This window comes from Opisthocomus hoazin, chromosome 25 (genome assembly GCF_030867145.1).
Source record: "Opisthocomus hoazin isolate bOpiHoa1 chromosome 25, bOpiHoa1.hap1, whole genome shotgun sequence".
NCBI classification, from domain to species: domain Eukaryota; kingdom Metazoa; phylum Chordata; class Aves; order Opisthocomiformes; family Opisthocomidae; genus Opisthocomus; species Opisthocomus hoazin.
The window spans coordinates 6,944,219-6,968,683 of record NC_134438.1 but is presented as its reverse complement, the minus strand read 5'-3'; the positions used below and the strand labels follow the sequence as shown (position 1 = coordinate 6,968,683).

The window sequence follows — 24,465 nt, the reverse complement described above, 5'->3', positions numbered from 1 at the left end:
ACAGCTCAGAAGAATTTTCCAAACTTTTGTGTTCTACTCTGAAGCAGAGCCCGGTCAGCCCACTCACAGCGCAGCCCATGTGGGAATTACTCATACTGGCCCTGGATGCCCCCTGCCAGGGAATGCATGGGCCGCTTCATCCTGCTCTGAGCCTGTAGAGCAGAGGTATCCCACCACCCCATCCCCAGGCCTGTGCATGGAGGAGCAGGATTCCTTCCCCCACCCTACCCTGAAAAGACAACACCCACCATGTGGTTTCCTGAAATGATAGCGATATTTGACAAAGACAGCAGTAAGAAACCCAAATGTGGTAAGTGGCCTCTTCTGAGTTGAGAGCTACTGGTGCTGGTGCTCCAGGGTAAGGCTGTCACCCTGTGGGGCCAGCAGCAACACCTTACACTTTGCAAAATATCAAAGGCACATGCAATGCAGCTCTGGCTCGGAGCAGAGATGGCTTCATCTGGCAAGCTGTTAGCCACAGAGGGAAGCGTGCAAAAATCATGCAGGGGACAGACATTGTCCTGGCCTAGCTTTAATGCTGACATCTGCTTTACAACAGAGACAGTGCCCACCTTGCTGTGCAGTACTTCCTCTGACAGCCTGAAGGTCTGATCCTCTGAAGATGACATTTAAAAGTCAGGCAGATACTCGAGGTGGGGAATGGGGTCACAGCCCAAGGCAAAACATGCCACATGCGGATACAGGGGTCAAACAGGGATAATTCTGCTTTTTCTGCAATTACATACTGCATTCACCACTTCTTGGTCAAGCATGAGCAAAAGGAAGATCCAAGAGTTGAGAAAGACGGCTCTGACTGACCAATCCATGTTAGGAACAAGGCAGAGGCAGTGTCTCTTCTCCCATAGTCCTTCTAGCTGGTTTGAAAGGTCCCCAGTAGCTGAACGATCATCATCCCTTGACAAGGCAGCAGAGAGGCTGGGCCAGACAAGTACTGGCTCTCTGCTGAACATGCCATTGGGTCTCACTGCCACCACTGGGGATATTTTGATTTACAGCATCCCTGATACCAGGGAACTGCATCAGTGGGTGTTACTTCCAGCATCTGCTGTGTCTGAAGCAGCTGCAAACAGTTTGCCCAAAGCAAGTATGGGAAGTCAGAATGACAACTTGCAGATAAGTTCTCTGCCCAATCTTATCTCCAGTGCCAGGAGGCAAGGTGAGGGCCATTTGCATTGTCCATGGGAACATCCACTAAACCTGGCAATGTTCCTCTATCTGTTCTCTCAAATCCTAACATGTGCTGTTCCTCAGAAAATTAAGTTTACATCTAATCAGTTGCACAAAAGCAGACTCAACCCATCTCCTCATTACCTGTGGACCCTGAACCTTCATGCAGAGGGACAGAGTGAAGAACTTCCACTGAGTCACTGATGAGGCAGGACAAACTGACCAGAGCGCTGCAACAGTTCTCGGCAGTGGAGACTCTGAACAGCCTGGAGGTGTGGATTTACATGCTTGGTGGATTAAGACACAGCACTGACTCAGAAGCATAGCTATGAGCTGGTAGAATGGGAAGGAATGGTTTTCACATCAGCTGAATAGTGTTGAAATAAAAGGCCCAACAAGTATCAATCACCCCAGGCCTGCTCTAAACAGTAAAGACGCTCTGACATTCCAGTTTGGCCAAAGGGAGCTCCCGAGACCAAAACTTGCAAACAGAGACACTGGGTGGGGGAATTCTGCCTGAGCAGCAGGGAGGAGAGGCAGGGACCCTTCGGGACCCAATTCCAGCATGGGCACTGCCATGTAGTAGAACCTCAGAAGCAGTACTGGCTCCAACTGCCTGCTTAGGAGCTGGCTCTAAACACCCGATTTCTGTGTCCAGCTCAGCAGCCTGCAGCTGAACTACAGCACTAGCTTCTGGAAAGTCAGCCTTGATTCGGAGCCTTGACGTGTTTGGGAGCACACTGCACCCTTGAGGAGCCCAATTCCATTCCCCTGTGAAAAGATGCATCTTTTTTCCTGTTTTAACTGCACTGACCTGCACTTCCAGCACCTGGATCTTGTTATGACTGTTAGATCAAAGAGCACTCTACCACCAGACACCTTCTCCCCTTGTGGTTATTTATAGGTTTGACTAAACAGCTTCAAACTTTACTCTGAAAAACTCCACAGCTGGAAGCCTAACTTACACCAAGACACATTTTGCATTCTGGAAACTCCTCTCCACCCTCTCTGCATGTTACATCCTTTTGAAAGGTGAACGTAAATTCCAGATGTGACACCTCAGCACTATCCAGAGAGCTCATCTGCATCCCTACCCCTCGCTACGAGCTCAGGCAGGGCAGTCCTTTCTGCCAAGGATCAGCCGCCTCCACCAGATAACAAAACCAGCAGAAATCTGCAAGGGCTTTACTTGAAAAGGTTTTAACATACATATATTGCCAACAATAACACCACTGCTGTTTTAGAGGAGGATAACAACATTAACAAACAAATAATATTTCACAAAATAGTAAATAATAAAAATAGCAGCAACACGGTTATAAGCTGTCTGCATTTGACTTCTCATTTCTGCAAGGCATAAGCCAACATCAATGAGAAAAAAAATCCCAAATATTCTCAGATGTGCAGTTTACTCCCTCCTTGCCCAGCATTAGCTTCCTCTATATAGGAAGTTTGCCACCATTAAACTGCATGACAAAACCCCTCAGATCTGGTCAAAGAACTTTGTTGCTGAAAAGCTCCTACGAGCCCCCAAATGGGTACAAGGAAGATTTGGGCTATATCCTGGCAGCTAAGGGGTATAAGAGTCTAAATTAATCCACCATTGGCGAGGCTGCTCAGAAGTAAGAACACAGTCACGACATGCCCTCTGCTGGAACCGGTGCTGAGGTGGCTTGGCACAGACCATGCAGGTGGCAGCTGCCTCCCATCAGCACCAGGCACTGCAAGGAAACCAGCCTGCAGCAGCTCCATCCTTTGCTCTGGGCCTGTCCAAGGCACATCTCTGGCAAGCCAGAGGCACAATGAAATTTAAGAGCACAGAGGGAATTAGATCACTTTGCTTGGCTTCCTGGCTAATGCATGCTGCAAAGTTTCACCCCTACGTTGAGCTCAGTAATTTCCATCTGAATAACCACCCCTCTCAAAGTTGTGATTTGAAAACATCAAGGTCATACAGCCAGCCTTCTGCAGGCTCTTCTGCTATGCTGAGCACTTCCCAGGCTCAAAAAGTTAGAGCCTTGGGCTTTCCCTACCCAAAGAGTCCAGAGTCATCAGTTCCCATTATTCTTTTCAAATATGAATTTCAACAAGCTTTACAGCTTCCCTTCTGGGGCTATATGTGTCAGAATAACTACACAGTTGTGCCTCAACAACGTTAATATTCTTGTCTGGGGTCACCCAACTACATAATGTCAGCAGACCTAGTAATCCCACCTCCTACCTCTTCTTTTAAATAATCTGCATGCGATCCAGAGTAAAAACACATGAACTTTCTTCCATTCTCAGTTTGACACCAATGTGAAAGTGTTTTTGGTGTTGCTAAAAATGGGCAACGAGGAAGTTTCGCTGCCAGATAGACAATTTCACAGCACTCCAGAGGAAACTGGCACATTAAATTGACAAATTCTTCCAGTGGCAATATCATTTCCCACTTCACATGGGCTGCAAAACAAAGATGCCACCTTCCACCTATGGATGCAAACTGCCAGCAATGTTCCACTTCCAAATTCCATCCCTTTCAAATGGGATCCCTGGCAACATCTTTCAGCATGGCACTGAAGTGCTCCTTTTCCGCTAGTCCCCTTGGTCTCGACTGGCTGTCTCCTCTACTGGCCACGAGCAGCAGCTTCAGCGCAGCCGGTACTCTGGAGACATGCAAGAAACTCCGAAATCACCAAGGAAACGGACCTTGATGGAAGTTTTCTGTTCCCACCCCATCAGTCAGAGGGGAGCTATGCATAAGGGAAGAATTACATGCCCACACTATAAAGAAGGACATTGTACCCACAATTTTAGGACTGTCTGCAAATCTGTGGACTGGCAGATTTCTGCTGGGCTTTGGCTATTCCAATCATGATGCATCCAGCAGACTGCACAGCTCTGGGAAGAGCTTTCCAAGGCTACCATGCCACCAACAATATTTTAATGTCACATGCTGCTTTTTATCAGCTCCAAAAGCATCTCACAAGGAATGCCACTACTCACAGACAGGAAAATGAAATGCAGAGGAGCAGAGACTTGCCAATGGTTACTTGGCAGGCTGGCTGCAGAGCCAGGACTAGAGCCCAGAATAACACACTGCATTGCCCCACTAACCACAGCACCCAGCCTCCCCTAGTACCCCCTCACTGCAGAACCTCCCCTGCCACACCCTTCACAAACCAAAGCCCCCAGAGTGCAAAGAGTTAAAGACTTGAATAGTTGTGGGTTTTTTTTCTGAAATTTGTCTATGAAGTTTTGGGAAGGGAAAAAAGAATATTGCTAAGTGAGCAAAAAGAAAAAAGCAGGCAGCACAGGACTGAAGTACTGTTATTTACACAACAGCTCCCACACATGAATAAACTGGGTAATGCAGTACATAGGAGTCAGCAGCAGGTACCAAACACAAAAGGGCATGCACTAACCAGGCCGAACAGCTCAGCTAGAGCAGGAAATCAATGCTTCTGCTGGAATTTCAGCAGCCTCATTTGCAGCAACTCATCTGTGTAGAGGGAGCTCACAGCAGGAGACAGCGGGTACCCAGAGAGCACTGAGGAGCTGTGCATACGAGCAGACACCCTGGGGAAGGAGGCAGCACACACACAGATGATTGTGCAACACTGTGTGAAAGGGGGCACTGCACCGGCCTTGCCTGTCCTGGCAGGCAGATTCCTCAGGTGCAGAAGGAGGTACCTGCGGGAAACTCCCTGAAGTCTGCCTGAGCTGGGACAGCCAGTGCAGAGCCTTGTCTGACCTCACCGCTGAGCCTGCTTCTACCAACAGACTGGACTAGAGACCTCCTGAGGTCCCTCCAGTGCGAGTTGTCCTGCAGGACATCTAATCCCTGACGGGAATACCAGCTAGGTGAGGCAAGGCTCCCTCAGCAGTGCTCGAGTGGGAGCCAGGCATTTCAGAAAGACTTCAAATAATCAGCTGGGACTGCTGACAGATATGGGGGGGTCTGAAAACTTGCCTCGGCAGGGCTCCTACTTCCTTACAAAACCGAAGGAAGAAAGACTGTGCCCATGTTCAGTAACTTCTCAGCCTCTCCACTCCCCACCTCCCAGAAAGATGCCCTAGGTCTGCACAGGAGGACACAAGAAGTCCTCCATCCATACAGACAGAGACAAGCATTGCACAGAAAAAAACCCGAGTCTCAACTGGGGCAGAGAAGCTGAGTGGTTCTACAGAGCAGCTGATTTTTCAGAGCAGGGGAAGGGCACTGGGTCTCAGTCAGTATTCTTCAGGATTGTGTCCATGTTTTCTACAAAGCATTTAAACACATAAACGCTCCTGAAGGCAGGGCCTGAACACCAGGTTTGCTTCATTCTAGGCAAGTGCTCTAAACAGGCTGCAAGGTGACATTACAAAGCATTGGAGAGAGGAGACCAAGAAGGGACATTCCTCATGCAACAAATCAACCAGGAGTTAGAGCCATTTTCGTGTTCTGTGTTTATATTGCACCCCTCAATATCAGTGAGAGAACTCACTCAGCTAAATAATATCCTCCTTCTCCTCACTGCACAGATAAGGGGTGAGGGAGAGACTTAGGCGAGTTAGCAGCAGAGATAAGAGCAGACTGAAGTCCTGACCTGCATGCATCTCACACATGCATGCCACTCCCTCACTCTGCACTGGGCCCCTAAATGATCCCTCTTCTGCCTGAAACATTTCAGGACACAGCTCCACACCACTAATTACAATTTATGTCTCTCTTCCACCCTCTGCTGAGTCTGATGGCTGGCTATTATATTACAAGGCGAAAACACTGCCTCACTCAGTACTCTGATGCACACCATATTCATCAGCAAAAGCACCTGTCCACACTTGCTTCCCCATTTATTCATCCCCTGGATTTGCTGCAAGAGCAACTTGTAAATTGGCTGAATTAACTTCATGGCAAGCCGAAACCGAGGGGCACAATGCTTCCCATGCACATTATCAACAAGTTTGAAGCCCCCCAGTGCTCCCACAGATGCTTCTGGATCAATTCCAGCCTGTCTTTACAGCAGCAGCACTACACCCGTGTTCTCAGTCCAGACCTGCCAGCATTCCCTTCCCATCCAAACAACTGGGGTCAGACACTTTGAGAGTTATCCAGCAAATCGCAGCCTACCAACATTAAGCACTCACAGTTCCCCTCTTTTAGCTTCATCCGTGATATCAGCTTAGTCACTTGCATGCAGACCTTCTGAAGCTTCTCAGCTGGAAGCCACAAGGGCTCAGCATCACTCTCTTCTCTTAACATGCTAGGGGGCTGAGAGCCTGCCCCACCTCCACCACAAAGCCCTGGCAGAAACAGACATCCCTGCAGAGGGATGGCAACGCACCTGCCTCAGTTTGGCAGAGCAATGACACCCTGGGAACTCACAGAAGCAAACCGCAGCAAGATCCCCCGCCAGCACCACCCCCCTCACAGACAGCCATTTCAAGGTACTTTTAATATCTTCAGCACTATTGTACTACACCAGTACTCTGACAATTTTGCTTGTCCCTGAGCACATAAGGTATAAGATTGCCCTCTACATCCCATTTTCAGTCTCTGAAACTGTGTTGCCTCCTACCTTTGATGATCAAGACATTTGCTTCTCCAGGCATGTTTGCTTTGAACAATCCAGCCTCCACCTTCCTCTGCCTCCCCACTTTCCCTATCTGTTAACAGATTTTGCTGCTATTGTTGCTGAAAAGCCAGCAGCATGTGGAAGCTGCATCACCATCCAACCCAAATGCGACCAGGACCTTTAATTTCCAGCGTGGCAGCTGTTGTTTACATCAGTTTTTTCCCCCCCTTTCACACGCGGTAATTGGTTCTTAACAATGTTCTTGCTCTCCCACACATGTACTTCAACAGGAAGCAAGGGGTGGGAGTTGTACTCTGGGGGTTTCCTGTTCTGTGTTTCTGAAACACTTAACTGATACCAAAGCTTTGATCTAAAGATCGAAGCACCCCAGCTGGTACGCCAAGGTTCAGCTAAGAGTACACATTTGCTTACAACAGGAAAACCCGAGGCGCTCCCATGGTTACCGGGTGCCTGGCACACCGCTGGTGCTTTTCAAGCTTATTTGAGTGAATAATTTCCCAACAGGAGCGCGGGGTGTTCTGAAGCGCCTCAGCGCCACGAGAGGAGGCCCCGCTCCCCTGGTCACCCTGCAGAGGCGGGGGGCTCACCCCCAAGGCGCCCCGATAAGAAAGGGGAAAACCGCCAGCTCCAACGCACCTCGGGAGATGGAAGCGGCGCTCCTCCGGCCCCCGGAACGCGGCGGGCTGAGCCTCAGCCCCTCGCCCCGCCGGCTCACGGCCCCCGGCGGGCCCGCAGGCTGCAGCCGCCGCTGGGAGCCCACGGGCGAGACCAGCAGCCGCCTCCCGCGGGCCGGCCCGCCCGGCAGCGGCCCCGCGGGTGTGCGGGGAAGGTTCAAGGGACCCCACCCCATCGGGGGGGTCACGGTTGCGGGAGGGGGGCAGCGGGCACCGGAGCAGCCAGCCCCCGCACTCGGCCCCCCCCACTACAAATCCCACAATGCCCCGCGCACGACGCCTCAGCGCTCACCGCCCCCTCCCGCTGTACCTGGCGCATGCGCAAAGTTCCATATGGCTCCAAGATGGCCGACACAACGTCCGGTGGCTCCGGCACGGTAACGGCAGCTCCTCGGCCGGGCGCGGTTGTGGGGCGCGGTTGTGGGGGGCGTCTGCCGCAGCAGCCGAGCGCAACGGCAGCAGCCCATCCCTCCCACGGCGCTGAGACGCCCGCGGCCTGCCCGCCGGCCTTTATGAGGCGGAGGTTGAAGGGAGGGAGGCGCTGATTGGCTGAATGGCGGGCGGGAGGCGGGACTCGGCAGCGGGGTTTGATTGCCTCAAGTTCCTCCGCTGGGATTGGCCGGCGAAGGGGGCAGAGCGGCGGGGGTGCCCGTGGGGCGGCTTTTTTAAAGGGGCCGCGCCCCGAGCGGCGTTCTGCGGTGGGAGGGGCCTGCAGTGCAGTGTCTATATGTATCTATAGGTGTGTGCGTGCGTGCGTGCGTGCGTTTATGGGGGGTCTGTGTGTATATATATGTATATGTGTATAAATGTGTGTGTGTGTATGTGTGTGTGTGTATATATATGTGTGTGTGTGTATATATATGTGTGTGTGTGTATATATATGTGTGTGTATATATGTGTGTATATATGTATACATGTGTGTGTATATATATACATATATATATAGGGGGGGGTGCAGATCTGTGTGGGGGTGTTTGTGGGCCCGGAGGTGGCTTCATTGCTCCGCACTCCCGTCCCGGGGCGGGGGGCTCTGTGTCCGCAGCGGTCGGGCAGCAAGCAGGCGACCACGCCGGCGGACAACTACTACCTGGCTCGGAGGAGGACGCTGCAGGTGGTGGTCAGCTCCTTGCTCACCGAAGCCGGCTTTGAGAGCGCCGAGAAGGCAGCGGTGGAGACGCTGACGGAGATGTTGCAGAGCTGTGAGCATCCGGCTTCAAGCGCCCGGCAGAGTCACGCTGGAGCTGCTTGTTTCTCTGCTTTCAAACTGGTCTTTGCTCTTTGGGGTTTTGTTTTTCCATTTTTGTTATCTTCTGTTAGTGATGTTAGCAAACGCAGAAGGCGAGACGGATGGCGGGAGCGTAGCACTGGAGTCACAGGCTCCTGTGAGCGCAAGGTGCTGGTCTGAACTCAGAACTTGCCTTACTCAGTCAGCGCTCATTAGATCATTGAATCGTTTAGGTTGGAAAGGACCATAAAGATCATTAAGTCCAACTTAAAGGACCGTAAAGATCAGTAATCCCAGCACTGCCAAGTCCACCCTAAACCATGTCCCTAAGAATACACCTGCACATCTTTTAAATATCTCCAGGGATGGCAGAAAGATATTTTTCCTAATATCCAATGAGTTTCCTAAGAGCCTGGGTCACCACAACCCATTGTGACACTATGTTGTCTTGGGCCTTGTCATCCCAACACATGTACTTCCAGGACATGTGTTTGTCTCAGCAGAAGGAAGACAAAACCAACTAGATGAAAACTAATTGCAAAGGCCTCTTATCTCCCTTGTCTGGCTCACTAGATCTGCTGTAGCTGTCTCTTCTGTAAATGTCTAGTAGATGACAAGATAAATCCCATTAGGAATCCTAATAAGCTCCACATGTTGAGCTGCTTCCAGAATCAATAGAGAAATAACAACGTTCTATACATTTGGTTAATTGAAGCTATAGAAGTTCCTGCGTTTGGCTTCTTCCCCTCCTGGGCGATGTGCACAGGATCTCAGGTTACGTATTTTTCTGAACTCGGGAAGGGGGTTACATTTTGTATTTTTTCGTAGCTGTGATGCAGATTTGCCTTTTGCATTTGTGGAAGACATCTGACTCTCTGATCTTTAGTGTCCCCATACTTTGCACATGCTTGAATTCGAAACTACGCAGGCTGTAAGACACTGGATTCTGGGAGCTTTTTTTCATTCCTTGCTAAATTTGCTAAAAATTCAGGTCCCTGAAGCTAGGGTTGGACTGATACACGTGTAATCACTGCCTGAATTGAATATGTGCTGGTGGTTTTTTTTTCCCCCAGATATTTCTGAAATTGGAAGGAGTGCAAAGTCCTACTGTGAACATACCGCCAGAACGCAGCCTACGCTTTCTGATATAGTGGTGACTCTGGTGGAAATGGGTGAGTAGTCCCACTGATGCCAGCTGCCTGCGCTGTGGAAGATTTGGGTGTGCTGTGTTGGTAGGCAAATCTGTCCCCCGTGTTTCTGGTGTTTGTGTGATGGCCACTGCTCTGGGCCTCAGGGAGACACTCAGATATTGCTGCTGCGGATGCAGTGTGAATGTATACAGAGTGTGTGATTTTCTTTCTCGTGTAATTTGGAGCCCTTGGAAAAGTTCTGGAGAAGTCTAAGAGCAGGGTTTTTTGACAGGATAAACTCTTGGTGTGATTTCTGTTTCCTCTTTTGCATTTCAGGGTTCAATGTTGAAACGCTTCCTGTATATGCCAAGCGCTCCCAGAGGATGGTCATCACTGCCCGTATGTGGGAAACCCTTTCTCTTCTTATGCAGGAAATAGTTGGAAATAATTTGGCATTCCTCTCTGCTGGCATCCAGAGCTCCTGCTTTTCAGATGGGTGATGCAGTCCAGCGCTCCTGGAAGCACAGTTTGCGTTAAGGACTCCTGTAGTGACTGCGTAATAGGTGAAGGAAGAGCCCTCTGCCGAATCAGTTGCCTTTGCTTCAACATCCTCATTGCAGATGAGAATCCTCAAGATGGTTTTGTTCTTCCTGTGTAGGAGAGAGGGGTCAAGTAATACTTGTTCCCTTTTGGGATGCCAAACCTGAGGCTATTGCTGGTGGGGTGTGCTCTGTCCCTTTTGTAGGACCCAGAGACGTGGGTCACAGCTCGGTATAAGCTAGCGCTTTATGCCTAACTCTCGGCTGAATGAAACTGGCTGATTTGTGTGTGTGTTTGGTTTTTTTTAACTGTAGCCCCCGTGACAAACCAGCCCGTGACCCCCAAAGCCCTGACAGCCGGACAGAACAAGCCGCATCCATCCCACATTCCTGGCCATTTCCCTGAGTTTCCAGATCCTCACACTTACATCAAGACACCGGTGAGTGAAAAAAGACTGCTATGCCATTTGTGGTCTGTTTGAAGTCCATGACAGCCAGAGTGGTGTATAAGTATTTTTACTGCAGTGCTGGTACTGCTTATCCAAAACATTGCTTCTCCTGGATTAATACATGGCTTGTTCATTGTGGGTTGCCCTTGCAGTGGGTTTTGGGCTGGTTGACATGTGTGGCTCCCTGAAAATCTGTGCCTGTTTAAGGTCAGTGCTTGCCTGTAGCGTCCGCATCCTGGTAGTGTTCTGAACTCCAGCTGTCTGCATTGCCTCCACCAACGGTGTTCTCTTTTTTTCCTCCCTGCTCCACAGACGTACCGGGAGCCAGTGTCTGATTATCAGGTCCTGCGGGAAAAGGCAGCATCTCAACGGCGTGATGTCGAAAGAGCTCTCACACGTTTCATGGCTAAGACAGGAGAAACACAGAGTCTCTTCAAAGATGATGTTAGCACATTCCCATGTGAGTTCTCTAGGACACTTTGCGCTGTAAATGACAGCTATCTAACTGATGATACACTCCATTAGAGTTCTTGCTACTGCAGGAAGTGAGCACTGAAGGGTCAGATTATATTTGCCCTTCTGAGGCACTGGATGACTGGGAAATGAGGAATTTTCTATTTAAAATGGGGATGAAAAGCAGAATCGAAGCCAAATGGTAGGCTTCCACCTTCACCAAAGCCTCATTTTCTTCTGCTGGTGGAGAAGGCCTTGGCTGACAGGTGCTACATTCAGAGCTCATCCCAATCCTGTCTCCAACCGTTTGTAACTTTTAAACAAGTACTTTCTTCTCTCTTACATTTATGTAGTAGGCAGTGGAGGTTTTCCTGTTTCTCTGCAAAGCTGTGATGAGAATTCCCACCTTCCCAAGGCTCCGTGACAACACAGACATCAGTGTTATCTTAAGAGGGACAAAGTGATGCTTCAGCCTGTTAGATAATTGAACTTTTATGGAGGTCAGGAAGGACTTTTTGCAGTAGTATAATGCTGTGTCCTTGGCTGGAAATATAAAGGGGCCTCAGAAAATAGGAAATCAGAGACTGCCATCTTTTTGGGAGATTCATTCCTCATCCCTGGGACCAGCAGGAAAAGAGTGTGTGTGTTTAAAACCAGAATCAGTGAAAGCGTTTGGTCTCCAAGTAACTGGTTGGCTTTGTGCTTCGTAATCTCTGACTTGAGGAGTCTTCTCCCAGGTTGCTGACTGTGTCCTTTTCCCGAACCATAGTGATTGCTGCCAGGCCTTTCACTGTACCCTACCTGACAGCTCTGCTTCCCTCTGAGCTGGAAATGCAACAAATGGAAGAAACTGATTCATCTGAGCAAGACGACCAGACAGACACTGAGAACCTCCCCCTGCACATGAGCACGGTAGGCCCAGCCTGAGAGATCAAGGTCTCTTGGGTCCGACTTTCTTAAACATATGAAACCTGGTTCTTTGCCTGTCTTCCTTGCAGCTGGGCAGAGTGGGTGGAAAATGGCTGAATGGGTTATGTTTTGCCAGGTGTAGATGACTAAACGTTGTTGTGGTTCTTTAACATTCTGTAGGGTGCAATGCAAAATGAGGTTGGATCATGAGCTTTCAGTACAATCTTCATTTCAGTGTTAGGGGAGAGACGATTGTCCCACACTGTTCCCAAAGGCGATCTTCTTGTGTTAGAAATCAGGAGTCCTCACCTTTAGTGTGGCTCCTTGTGTGCTGCTGTTTATCTTGGCTATTGATTATCTATTTTGCCCATGTGGTTTGAACTTCTAAGCTTTGTTTAGCCTAACTTTGTTTGGTTATGCTTATTTTGTTTTGATGTGGCAGGATGATTCAGGACCTGAAAAGGAGAACGCTTCCGTGTTACAGCAGAACACCTCCCTGGCAGGCAGTCGGAACGGGGAGGAAAACGTGATAGACAATCCCTACCTCCGGCCAGTGAAAAAGCCCAAGATCCGCAGAAAGAAGTGAGGTGTAGCCAGCTGGCTGCTCAGAGGAAGAGATACCCGGGGGGTTCATCTCCACTGCTGTGGGTGAGAGGGATGGAGCAAGACAGGAGAGGCAATCCGGCTCAGTGGCAGAAGCCGAAGAATGATCTCTGTCTGCCTAGTGAACTACGCTCTCATCCCAGTTTGCAATGCTCCCCCTTTCCCCTCTGCTCTCCTGCTGACTGGGAACTGTCAATGGTCAATTGCCTTAAAAGCACCGAAGGCCGAGGGGTTACGGATGGGAATTGTCTCGTTTACTTCAGTTTGCTCTCACTGTCAGCAGGATTTACTCTCTGAAGAGATGGGGGACACAAAGGTTCTTGCTGCTCAGTGCTTCCCAGCAGGCTCTACAGAATACAAAGGCATAATTCGTTTGTGGCTGGCTGGCAGGCTGAAAAAGAAACTTCTACAGTCAAGCTTGCCTGGCCTTATAATCTAAGGAGCATGTATTAACAGAGACAGAAGAATCCCAGAGAGGTTTCTTTCTTTGGATTCTTGGAAGGTAAAAGCCAACAGACTTTTCTTTTATAAACTAAAGGCATCTGATGTGTGGGTAAGAGAGTGAAGTGTAAATACAGAGCTAAGATGGCATTTTATTCTCACTTTTCTGACTGCAGCTGCACTTTTAACTTTAAAGAGCTAAGTAGGGTGTTTACCCTGTTCTGCTTTGAGATTATTTTTTAGCAGTATGAGCGCAAGATTTAACAGCTGCTTCAGGCTATTTTTCAGTTCTATTGTTAGTTTCAACACAGCACAACTCCTTTGAGAGTTCATGCCTTCACCGGCGGTTTTGAAAGATGCTGTGCGGAAAAACTTGGAATATGGAATAAAGCTGTATTGATTGCAGTCCGCAAGGCCATGCTATTGATCACATTTTTTTATTTTGTCCATTCTCAAATATGGGCTTTCATCAACAGAAGTTGCTCTTTTTTTCCCCCTTTATTTCCCTAGAGCAGAAGACTTTATTTCAGCAGTGAAAATGACTGGTGATGGGAATACTGTGATTGTTAGCTGGTTCTGGAGGGCTTTGCTTTAATTTCCATTCAGCGTTTATGTAGGCAAAATATGGGTTAAATTTCTTTGACAAAAGACTCCTGTAGTTTGTTCAGTCTCCCGAGCATCTCTTCTGGATGAAAATGCAGTGCTGCGAGAGGCAGCAAAGACTGCCTGCTGCAGGCTGCCAGGCAGGTCATGGTTTCCTGAAGTTGCAGCCGAATGCAAGAAGTCTGTTGCAGTCACCGGGGAGATCAGAGTTACGTGTATACATGCTCACCTCTGTTCGGTTAGGGCATCCTCCCAGGCCGCCCTCTTCCCCTGTCACCCAGGGAGGAGGAAGATGAAAAGGAGTAATTGTTTCAGTGAGAATGGAGGTGTTCGTGCCAAACAGTCTGAAATTACATCTCTAGCAAAAAAGTCCTGCATATGCCATTGTCACTTCTGCTGGTGCCTTGGTTGTACAGAATAATAAATGTACAGAGACATCGTGTATGTATGTATGTATATATAAAAATTTATATCTTTTTTTACTTGGATTAAGCATTTTTCGTGATGAGAAAATCCCTCGCTGGGTAGGGGAAAAAATGTAGAATGAAAATAGTAATTTTTATGTTCATAATAAAAGAAATTTTATGTCCTACAAGCAAAACTGACCGAGTCCTTAAAGTTTCAGGAGTGGAAAAGCACCTGAATGGAGCCAAAGTCTGTGTCCAGTGGGGTCTACAAGCAGTAGGAAGTCTTGTCATTCCCTCTGTATCTTGTCCTTTCTCCACAGCAACGCTTGATAGCTGAGAAGGTTGGGAATTTTCCAACAAAAACTTTGGTTCATTAGAAATACGTTCAGCGAGGACAAAGTGCCTTTTGAAATACCATCAGTTTTGCAAAAGCTTTAGTAGGTTTCTCCAGGCAGAGGTGGAACACGTGGTTGAGAAGGACTGTGGAATCATAGGTACTGCTTACTTTATTTTGCATCTTCTCTTACACATGTATTTTTCTCCTGATCAGAAAACCAAGACAGATGGAGGTGAAGTTTGCAGTATCAGCCGGGAATGCAAAGGTGAAGCCTTAAACAGCCATAAACCCCAGGTCTTAGGACAGTACAATCTCCAGCGAGTCAGACCCCCTCCTTCGAAAGATTGCACCAAAAGGGGCAGCTGCAAATCAGCAAATATACCGCTTTTCGACAGCTGCAGCCACAGAGCAGTCTCTGGTGGTTGGGAGGGCAGGGGCAGGCTGGGATGGGCTGCGAGCAGCTGTTGTCGTGCGTATGTGGGAGCACTCGAAGACCGAAAGCGGGAAATTGGAAGAATGCATTTTGGTTTTAGAGCTGAAATTGGGCAACAGGAAAAATTTGCTGCAGAAACAGCTAAACAGACCCAGAAAATGTGAAAGCCTGCGTTGTGATGGGTGGTTATACCAAGAATGAATGCTGCCTGCTCTTAGTTTTCCCCTGAGGCTGAATCGAGCTTGTGATCAGACAGAGCAAGTCTGTGTGTGGAAGTTTGTAAACATTTATAGAAATCCCTAGGGGCTGAGTTATACATTACAGAAATAACTGCTGAGGAACACCAGCACCTTTCTGTTTCAGATTAAATTTATTTTCGTGGCCAGGTTCTTAATGAGCAGCGTGTTGCTTGCTCCTTCCTTGAGAATATCTTCTTCATCTCAGTAGGGAAAAAGCTAATAATGCAAATGTTACGTCCTTCTGGTCTAACCTGTCCCAGCACAGTGGCTGTCCCTGGGATGTTTGCTGTGTGCTACCTTAATCCGGTTGCTGGCTGTGCACGAAGCCATCATGGTCTCTCTGAACATACCCGAGAGCAGCGCCGGTGGCTGTGTCGCGTTCCCCCCGTGTTTCTCAGCTCTCCTCAGGCTGTGGGTGATCCCCTGGGCCCAGCCTGGAGCGGCTGCTGGAGATGAGGAGATGGTGGTGAGGAGGCTGGGGAAGGCAGGTGGCAGCTGGGGGGAAGATGGTGGGTTTTGGGGGGAAGAGCCCCCTGTGGTGAGGGAAGCCATGTTGGGGAGGGCAGCTCACTGAGGTGTTTCCATGGCGACCCAGAGAAAATGGCCGCCAGCCCTGCCTGGACTGGGGCTGAGGGAAGCAGGGCCCAGGGTGCTGTGCGTGGGACCCAGCAGCACCCAAACACCCACAGAGGCCGCAGGCACCTGTCACGGTACCAAGTAAGCACAACCAGTGGCAAGAAATCCCTTTTTTTGAAAGAGTTTTATTTGGAGAGGCCGGGTGGTGCAGATGAGTGTCTCCGCGAGGGGGTGGGAAGCAGAGGTGAGGCCCGAGCTGCCCCGCGGGAAGGGGAGGGCAAATGGCGGCAGCCGCATCTCCTCAGCTGTAGTATAAACTCAGGTAGGCCACTCGGTCCCGGTGCTTCCTGAATTCTCTGTCTGTGGTCAGCTAAAAGGCAAGCACTGTCCGTTAGATATCAGCAATGACAACTGCTTCAGGAAAGCGCAGGAGGACATGAGGTGGTGTGGAGAACCTTTACCCAGGTTTTGAATCAGAAAGGTTTTCTTTTCAGTAGAGCTGCGCAGGGAAGTCTGTGCTCTGGTTCTCTCACTTTGTGGATGGAAACGTCCAGAGCAAATTTTTTAATAGAAGGGTTTTTTTGAAGGACTGTAGCTGGTTTTGCAAACGAGTGTTTTCTCATAGAAAATCACTTTGTACCTTGTGCCCCAGGCCAGCAGAGCCAAGTACCCAGCAGGCCAGCGAGGAAACGACAAAGCACAGTGCGAATGCATTGAAGTAATCAGCCCTTTTCCTTCATTAGAAGCATTGAGCCAGGAATAATGTCCACTTATCCGTGTCCTTACCATCTGTACCTCCATTTTTAGCATCCTCTTTGCTGGCATTGGCACTAAAGACCAGTCTGGAGACCCAAACTTCATTGGCCAAGTGACTTTTCTGTGTAATTGCTTATCTGCTTCATAAGTTCCAGGTCTAAAGAAAACAGGCACAAAATACCTCATTGCTGGAGCTGGTGCATGATGTTTGTAATAATTTAGCAGCCCTACCTTGATCCATGGGAGAAATGCACGTTGTGGTACTCTAGGCATCATGCTAAGTTAAATACTAAAGCAGGGGAGCTTTTTGAAGATAAAAAAGCATTACTGGGAGCTCAGTTACCTGTTTCCCATTTGTGTTTTAGTACTTCTCTCTGCTAGTACTGCTTATTATTAAAAGTGTAAGAAAATGAGTTACGTTACCCAGGGAAAAATTGTTTATCTGAAGGCTTATCTGGAAATCGTGGTGTCTTAGTGGAAAACGGAGCATAGGCAGGCTTGCATTTTCTCTCTTTCATCCAGAATGACTGGTATGTTCCTGGGCTGGGAGTCACAGTCTGCAAGAAAATTTCAATATGGAAGATTTTGCTCTGCAAACAATTCCTGCATTCTCTGATCAGCAGCCAGCTGGGCATTGCAGACCTGCTGTTCGATGCATACTTTGGCTACTCTGATAGTGTAAAAAAATCCGAATAAGTCAATTATGCACTTTCTACTCCTTACCCAGTGTGTCCTGTGATGTCTCTCCTAATATATTGTTGTTCTAGAGAAGATGGGCCAGAAAACATAGTGGGTTTGTTCAGGTAGTATAGCAGAGCTCCCTCTCTGATTTTTGCTGCAATTTGTACATGTACATGTGTGTGTATGTGGTACAAAGGAATGTGTATGTACAGATGCATGTGTCGATCTTGCCAGAGCTCATACGATCAATCATCGGTCTCTAGGCTCAACACCTCACACTAGACTATGCGTAAGGAGATCTGTATCTACCGTATATATTAACTTGGAGGTAAATGTGATCGACACTGATAGTCTGTGTTGGGAACAGCCTACAAATTCTTGCAAAGCTGCAGCTCTGCCGCTTTGGAATGTGCTTTTCTTACCTGTGGCTCTGGTATGAAACGCTGAGCTGTTCTCGCTCCTATCACGTAGCCTTTCTTGCTCAGTGGTTTGCTGTCCAAATTGTATCTGAGGCTGTTGCTCTGTGATTCAAAAGCAGAAGTGTCTTACCGACAGTTTTAAGACACCATTTGCATCAGGGGAAGGGCAGAGGTACATGACCAGTGACATTATTGCTATTAATTCTTCCAGTTTCTCACTAATGTAGAGTACTAGGGCAGATGGAGGTTTGAGGACTGGTACATTTGGAAGGGGAGGGGAACTTCTTTTTCTAGGTATATGGGGAGACATTGTACAATGGGTTTGCAGGGCAGGTGTGAGGGATTCCATGTCTGGGTGGCCATGGTCCCGTTGCTCCTGTACTGTGCGTCCTCTGTGGAGGAAAAGCTCTGAGTACAAAAACCGAACAACGCACCTCTTGACTCAGGTAACAGCCTGGCCCAAGCGAAGGGTCTCCCCTGATGGCTCCCAGCTGGATTCCCAGCCTGTCCGGGGCGTGGTGGAGAGGGAACATTTTCCGCTCCTGACATGACCCAAATGAGATCCGCTTCTGCACATCTGTGACACCAGGAGAGGGAAACGCGACCAGTGTGATAAACCCATGTGGAGGTGACAACTTGCTGCTTTTTTTCCTTCTTAAGTGTCTGCTGCTCTCTGCCCGAGGCCAACCATCCCCATTCCCAGATGGGAATTTCCCCTGACCCTGGATATTTGTGAGGTATCTGCCCTTTGGATGCCTGTTCCCTCCTGCCACAAAGGCGTCTTTTTGCCCAGCCTGAGCAGAGTAGCCTAGCAGCCCCAGTGTGGGGAAGGTTGCTGGGGATGCCTGATGCTGCCAGGCAGCTGCGCGAGAAGGAAGCCCTTGTGCCCACAGCCCCCCAGGAGCACGGACCTCGCACGGCTCACCTCTCGGCTCCCACTCCGCTTCCATGCTGCCCTGCCAGACGCGTCAGGACGTTTGTGTACTCCGGTTGCTATAGACACAGAGCAGGGGTGCTGGAGGGAGTGCTGGCAATGGCAGTGCCTGAAGGGTGCAGGGAAAAGAAGAGGACAGATAATGTCCGTGTGGATTGCGCTGTGCTGGCTCCCACTCCCGGGAGCTGCTGTTTACACACTGTAAGTCAGTAGGGGAGAGGTCTTGGGGGAAGCAGTCTGTAGGTTGTGCTGTCAGGACCCTTCTCTGTGATCTCTTTTGTGACACAGCCTGAGCTGCCCCATTGTCTGCTCTCTGTCTTTTTTCCTGTGCCTGGTTCTCAAGGTAGGGCAGGGAGAAACCCCTGGAAAATATCATACCAGAATGAAGTCCAGCTTGTGCATTCAGGCCCTTCTCTGAGCATAAGTGTGAGTATCATGAGAGAATGAGGGAGTGTCAAAATATAAAGAGTGAGATGAGTTGAAACAATGAGGATTGTTGCTTTTACAGAACACTTTATTTAATCATTCTTATTCTGTGCAATTAAGTCAGAGAGGTCTGTTTGCTGTAATAGCATTGGTATCTTCATGGCCAGTTGCAGCAGGAGCAGCTGGTATCAAAAACGAGGCCTTCCTGGCAGCTCTGCACGAAGGTTACACCATTAGCACAGTTGTAGAAGTTGCTCTTGTTGGTTGGATCTGCATAGATGCCGTTGGCCTTGCTAGCGCAGAAACTGCTCCCACCAGAGCTACCAGTATTGCTGCCTGAGGCCCCGCTCCCACTTCCCCTTCCTTGGCTAGGAGCTTCAGTGATTGGAGGGTTGGGCTGAGCCGGAGGCACGCAGTCTGGAATGAAAGCAGGAAAAGGCTGATTTTTGTGTTGACAGTCTCCCAGCCCTCCCCTACCTCCATAGGACCTTTAGTGGTGGGATCAGCTAATAAAGAGTGTTCCCCCAAATTCTGGCCTGGCTTACACTAGGCCCTTGAAATCTCTGGACCCAGGTCCAAGTTACAACCTCCCTCTTTTATCTTGGGGGATGTGGACTGAAGCGGTCTTTCCACGGCAATCTCTAGTTGTGGCTTCCACAAAGTTTTTATCCAGCAGGGCTCCAGAGATTAAAGTTTATGGTCTCTGAAGCCCTGCATCATCAGTGAACTAGGGAGTGCCTACAAGAAGCACACACTACTCAAGCTACTCACCACTGTTTTGCAGACCAAGACCATTCTTCAGGGTGGTGATCAAGGGATATTTGCCCTGCTTGCAGAAAGAGCCAGTGAAGTCATCCATATCAAGGGCCCAAACCATAGCACCTCCAAAACTGTTCTGCTTCAGCCAGTCAACCTGTTCAGTGCCAGGGGAGAAATCCCAATTAGTCCCTGGACCTGCTACTGCAGAAGGTCTCCTGCCTTATTATTAATACAGCCACCCATCCCACCATACCTTGATGCTGAAGCTCTTGATGTTGTCGTAGCCAACCCATTCGTTGCCCTTGTAGGCATAGGGCACATCCTGGGGGGCATCCCAAGCCTGGGTGGCTCCAGAGTCCAGGAATGTGCAGATCTAGGAGAAAAAGGGGAGAGAGGGAGAAGTTAGCAAGTGTCCTACAGAAAAGGGCACTTGGCATATTCCATGGATCCATGGATTAACATTCCCTTCTTGGGTAGTGTGAAAGGCACCTTGGTGGCCTAGGTGTGTAGGAGCAGGCATACCTCGTAGTAAGCCAAAAACCCAGCCTGCCTTGTGTAAGGTCCAGCTGGCCCAGGTCCTGATGCTGGTGCCCCAACAGCAGTGTCAGATGGGTTTTGGAGGTTGAAGTTATGTCCGTAGGTTGGGAATCCAACAAGGAGTTTCTCAGCTGGGGCACCACTGTTCTTCCAATAGTTCATAGCATAGTCCTGTAAAAAGCCCACCACAGTTAAAGTCTGTGCCAGGATCTGTAGGCAGGAGGATGACTCCTTAAACTTCTGATCACTGGTGTCATGATAATCATCTGTGACACAATCTCAGAAAATATACTTACAACATTGAGGTAGACGAGGTCACCAGTGTCAGCTGGGCCTTTATACAGAGGGCTGTTCTCGCCAGTTTGTCCATCCCAGGAGCCATGGAAGTCATAAGTCATCACATGGATGTAGTCCAGGTACCTGTGGAGAACATTGCTCTTATCTATCTCCTGGCCTGCTCAGCCACCCAGACCTGATTGTTGCTTTAGCACTGGCCGTTCACCCCACTACGTCCCTGGCCGTGTCCCCACTTTCTGCAAATCTGAGTTCTTCAAGGCCTTTTTTGAGTTGGCGTTGTAAGTGCTGGTGCCAGTTCTCTCCTCCAGAGCAGGGAGGCAGAGGTCAAGGCAGAGTGGGAATTGCACTGGTATTCTGGGAACCGAGAGACGTTCCCCAATAGCATTAAGTGTTGGGAGCCAGGCTGTTGTTACACTTCTCTTCCCAAGGTGAAAAAACGATACGTGAGAATTGGCTACTCACTTTCCAAGCTCAGGAATCTCATAGCCAGCCTGAATGCTGGGAAGTCCTGCAGCAACAGCAGCGGTGATCATGAGCCGGGACTTGTTGACCTGTTTGGCTTCCTGCTCAAAGGCTGCCAGCATTTCCTGAGGGATGCCAAGAAACAGGTCTCAACGTGGACTCTCCAGGCTTAGGCTTTGCAGGTGCCCAGGGCTCTCTCTGGCCAGAACAGTGCAGAGCAGAGGGCTTGAATAAAACCTACCTTAACCAGGACGGTAAAGAGAGTCTTGTCCTGGGGTGGGCTGCCCCTGGACCCTGGGTATTCCCAGTCAATGTCCAGCCCATCAAATTGATGCTGGCGCAGGAATTTGATGACAGACTTGATGAAGGTCTGGCGGTTCTCAGAAGTGGAAACCATTGTGGAGAACCTAGAGATGCGGAGCAGGAGAGAGTTGGGGTTTGGCTGGTGCCTCTTCCCCCCTGTTCCTCCCTTTCGAGGGTGCCGTTATGGGAAGGAGATGGTTTGAACTTACTTGGCTGTCCCAAAATTCCATCCTCCAATCGCCAGGAGGGTCTTCAGTTTTACACTGCTACAAATGAAGGGACAGGAACATATTTCACTACAAGTTACCAATTTCTAATATTACACAACAGACCAAAATAAAGCACAGTGCTCTTGCTTTTCTTGAAAGTGTCTGGTGTAGCTGCCTTTGTAGGCTGTGATCTCTTGGTGTGAAACCTGAAGAACAAGGCTGGGGCACACTGAATCCCTATCACCATCCTCAGAGGACTGGTGCTGCCAGCCTGCCCTGCCCTTTCCTTCTCCGTCACTGTCTGCCTCTTGTCCTTGGCATCACTCCACCGTGGATTGCACTGCCATTGTGCAGACAACAGACGCTGAATAACGGGGCAGGACCTGAGAGGGAGAACAAGGGATGCCCTTTGCTCCTGGTACATACTGGTTCTTCAGGTCATTGAAGGATTTGTAAAGGGTCTCATCGTTCCATTCGTAAGTTGTGATCTCATTGTTGGACATCCCAGCAAAGGCGTAGATCAGGTGGTCGCACAGGCACGGGTCGATGTTGTCAGGCATGAACTTTCCCAGGTCAGGCCTATATTGGGCCCAGTTGGTGAAGTAACATGACAGCACATAGGCAGTGCCTGCAGAGAAATGGAGGAGGTGGGGTAGATCTGGACTGCACTGAAGAGATACTAGTAACTTCAGGCAGAGTGTCATAGCTAGATCTTATGAGAAATGGTTGAGCAATGTTTGAGCAGGCTGCTATGAGGAAGCCTGCGTGAAAGCAAGCAGCATATTTGCACTTTAGATTGAGCATGCCATGCTTCGTCAAGCTTTTGTCTTCAGAGACTCCGTTGCTGTGTGCCTGCCTGCCTCTCCTTCTTCCTCATGGCTTGTGAAAGCTAGTAAGTCTGTGCCAGTTGCCTGCATGTACCATAACTGAGAAGGGTTTGGTAGAGTTGTTTTTGGGGTAGAAAGCACATACCTATCTGGGCGTTCAGCAGGAGGGCCAGACCTTTAAAGAAAAAAAGAGTGGGATCAGGTCTTAGAACTGAGAAATAAGGTACTTTCTGAACTAGCAGAAACTCTCTGGTATATATCCTATAATGCAGGCAAAAAAAATTGCTTCTATCAATGGGCTTGTTTTTGCTCCCCTTTGTGAGGGTCTGTCTGAACCCAACATAACCTGTCTCCCAGGTCACAATTCATTCTGATCAAAGGGCACATGCAGAGGAGCTCATGGTCATTAACAGCTCAACGTTCTGCTGCTTCTTTCAGCCAGGGTTAGGCAACGGGTTATCTTGATGTTTATAAGCAAGTTGAAATAGCTGAAGCCATTTCGGATATACGCTGGTATGGACACAGTAATAGCCTGCCTATCAGAATGACCAGTTTTCCTCCTCAGAGTGTCATTTTCTTTGTCCAAGATAGTTTTTCAATTTAATAAAGCAATTAAATCAGGAATTTGCATATCTGAAGAAAAAGAAATCAACTCCAAAAGCAGTGCAACATGTAATCATCCTGAAAGTAATGGCTATATACCTTCCTTTGACAGAAGAGAGTGTGCAGCATTTTTAATCCCCCATAACCCCCTATATAGCCACCCAGTACAACAGTGAAAAAGCCACAAAGACTTGTTATAAAGGCAGAGAAGTTTTGAAGCAGGACTTACCGGTAAGCAAAGTGAGTTTGGCCATCTTTGACCAGGACTGATCCGGTGCAGACCGTTTCTCAGTTTTATACACTCATTTCATCCAATTCTTGTATCAACAAAGATGGACAAACATTACGAAACTTGGTAAAGATCAGAATCACAAAAAAATGATGCCAGTACAATGGGCATTAACACTCCCGCTGGAGACGCCACTATATCAAGCTGTGCCGTGTCATGGTGCTGTGAGAGCGGTTGAAGAACCAGATTAGATGGTTTTTATTCTTGGAAATTTTCTTTACAGCAACAGGCTTTCTGTCACTACTGGTGATTATGCAGTAATAGATGGCTGAAGTGTTCACCTTGCGCTCTCATTGTGTCGGCCCAGAGGGGTTAGGCTCTGCCAAACCAAAGGTGGTTTTCAAGGCTTTTGTCTTCTTGACTGTGGCAGTTAGCGAGGCAGGACTGAGTAGGGCTTCGGCACACAGCAATGGGCTTTTTGGAGGACACGGGAACTGGGCTTACTTGCTGTACCGAAACTGTCTGTCAGGATCCAGGGGACTTTGTGATCTGAGCTGTCTCTTGCCCACGCCGCCTGAGGTGTTGTCACTTCAGGGAAGCGGAGAGGGATTTCTCGTGTCCCACAACCAAAGCGAGTCAGAATCAGCTTCTGTTGAGTTGTTCTTCGTGACTTGTTATCAAGAAATAAAAAAAACGTGAGAATTTAACACATGCCTTAAACAATTAGTGTACTACTGACCCGGAGAGTGGATGCTTAGCAGCCTAATAAATGTGACAGTGTCTTGAGAAGATAATTGTCTTCGGGGAGAAGCATCATTTCTTGGAGGTCAAGCTCTGTGAGAGAGAGAGTCCAGGGCAGAGCATCGTGCAGGCTGCATTTCCTCTCACGCTTATTCCCTCCTCTTCTTTATTCCTGAACTGAGACCTGCCAAGATTTCGTGTCTTGACTTAGCTTTCTGTGAAGCTCCATGGAGTGAAATCACATGAATGTCATTTATTCTATATGAGCTCATCAGTGGTTGTTGTTGTGAAAGGCTTTGTTTTAGAAAGCAATGTATCTGTTTTAGCTGAAATGTCTCACTTTGTTACATAAAGGATATATGAATGGAATTTTTTAAAAGGCAGATACAGGTGCTAAAAATTATGGGTTTATTGCAAAGTATTTTTTCTTCGTCTTTGTTTCATCTTCACTCCAGGTGGAGACTCAAAGCTATTCCTGTGTTTGAAGCCATACGCGGTTTCTTTCCTTTTGCACC

General features: G+C 48.7%; 4 protein-coding genes across 6 annotated transcripts in view; 1 reads left to right on the top strand and 3 right to left on the bottom strand.

Annotated features, from left to right (window-relative positions):
* The window catches only part of CCND3 (cyclin D3), a 47,230-nt gene extending 39,359 nt beyond the window's left edge, over nt 1–7,871 (bottom strand). The window contains exon 1 of one of the 3 annotated variants that reach the window (XM_075442881.1): nt 7,734–7,871. In XM_075442881.1, coding sequence (XP_075298996.1) covers nt 7,734–7,742 — 9 coding nt within the window. In that variant the 5' untranslated portion in view covers nt 7,743–7,871. Of the gene's footprint in view, nt 1–6,731; nt 6,835–7,385; nt 7,649–7,733 lie in introns of those variants that run through there. The other 2 variants (XM_075442882.1, XM_075442883.1) reach the window with 2 other exon arrangements.
* Nucleotides 7,741–14,345, top strand: TAF8 (TATA-box binding protein associated factor 8). Its single transcript, XM_075442879.1, has 8 exons — nt 7,741–7,800; nt 8,466–8,622; nt 9,722–9,820; nt 10,115–10,177; nt 10,633–10,757; nt 11,079–11,226; nt 11,989–12,131; nt 12,571–14,345. The coding sequence occupies exons 1-8, from the start codon at nt 7,741–7,743 to the stop codon at nt 12,712–12,714; spliced, it is 939 nt and encodes a 312-aa protein (XP_075298994.1). The 3' UTR covers nt 12,715–14,345.
* Nucleotides 14,346–15,969: 1,624 nt separating this feature from the next.
* On the bottom strand, nt 15,970–18,606 carry CIMAP3 (ciliary microtubule associated protein 3). Its single transcript, XM_009934830.2, has 6 exons — nt 18,549–18,606; nt 18,058–18,200; nt 17,627–17,725; nt 16,947–17,080; nt 16,554–16,680; nt 15,970–16,137 (listed from the first exon to the last, which is right to left on the bottom strand). Exons 1-6 carry the CDS (start codon nt 18,571–18,573, stop codon nt 16,069–16,071), a joined length of 597 nt encoding a protein of 198 aa, XP_009933132.2. The 5' UTR covers nt 18,574–18,606; the 3' UTR covers nt 15,970–16,068.
* Nucleotides 18,607–19,050: 444 nt separating this feature from the next.
* LOC104329680 (acidic mammalian chitinase) lies at nt 19,051–23,294 on the bottom strand. The gene is made up of 11 exons (XM_075443140.1): nt 23,210–23,294; nt 22,523–22,552; nt 21,977–22,178; nt 21,551–21,607; nt 21,280–21,445; nt 21,039–21,163; nt 20,576–20,699; nt 20,265–20,450; nt 19,996–20,115; nt 19,755–19,896; nt 19,051–19,400 (listed from the first exon to the last, which is right to left on the bottom strand). The coding sequence occupies exons 1-11, from the start codon at nt 23,232–23,234 to the stop codon at nt 19,141–19,143; spliced, it is 1,437 nt and encodes a 478-aa protein (XP_075299255.1). The 5' UTR covers nt 23,235–23,294; the 3' UTR covers nt 19,051–19,140.
* Nucleotides 23,295–24,465: the final 1,171 nt, after the last annotated feature.

Excerpts from the sequence above, each read along its gene's own strand:
- TAF8 (XM_075442879.1), top strand. The coding sequence starts at position 7,741 with ATGCGCAAAGTTCCATATGGCTCCAAGATGGCCGACACAACGTCCGGT. Across the intron at positions 8,623-9,721 it reads GACGGAGATGTTGCAGAGCT|ATATTTCTGAAATTGGAAGG; the intron begins GTGAGCATCCGG and ends TTTTTCCCCCAG. Across the intron at positions 10,758-11,078 it reads ACACTTACATCAAGACACCG|ACGTACCGGGAGCCAGTGTC; the intron begins GTGAGTGAAAAA and ends CCTGCTCCACAG.
- LOC104329680 (XM_075443140.1), bottom strand. The coding sequence starts at position 23,234 with ATGGCCAAACTCACTTTGCTTACCG. Across the intron at positions 20,116-20,264 it reads GGTTTTTGGCTTACTACGAG|ATCTGCACATTCCTGGACTC; the intron begins GTATGCCTGCTC and ends TTTTTCTCCTAG. Across the intron at positions 19,401-19,754 it reads TCTTGGTCTGCAAAACAGTG|ACTGCGTGCCTCCGGCTCAG; the intron begins GTGAGTAGCTTG and ends CTTTCATTCCAG.
- CIMAP3 (XM_009934830.2), bottom strand. The coding sequence starts at position 18,573 with ATGGAAGCGGAGTGGGAGCCGAGAG. Across the intron at positions 18,201-18,548 it reads AGCGGAGTGGGAGCCGAGAG|ATGTGCAGAAGCGGATCTCA; the intron begins GTGAGCCGTGCG and ends CTGGTGTCACAG. Across the intron at positions 16,681-16,946 it reads GATAAACAATTTTTCCCTGG|ACCTGGAACTTATGAAGCAG; the intron begins GTAACGTAACTC and ends TGTTTTCTTTAG.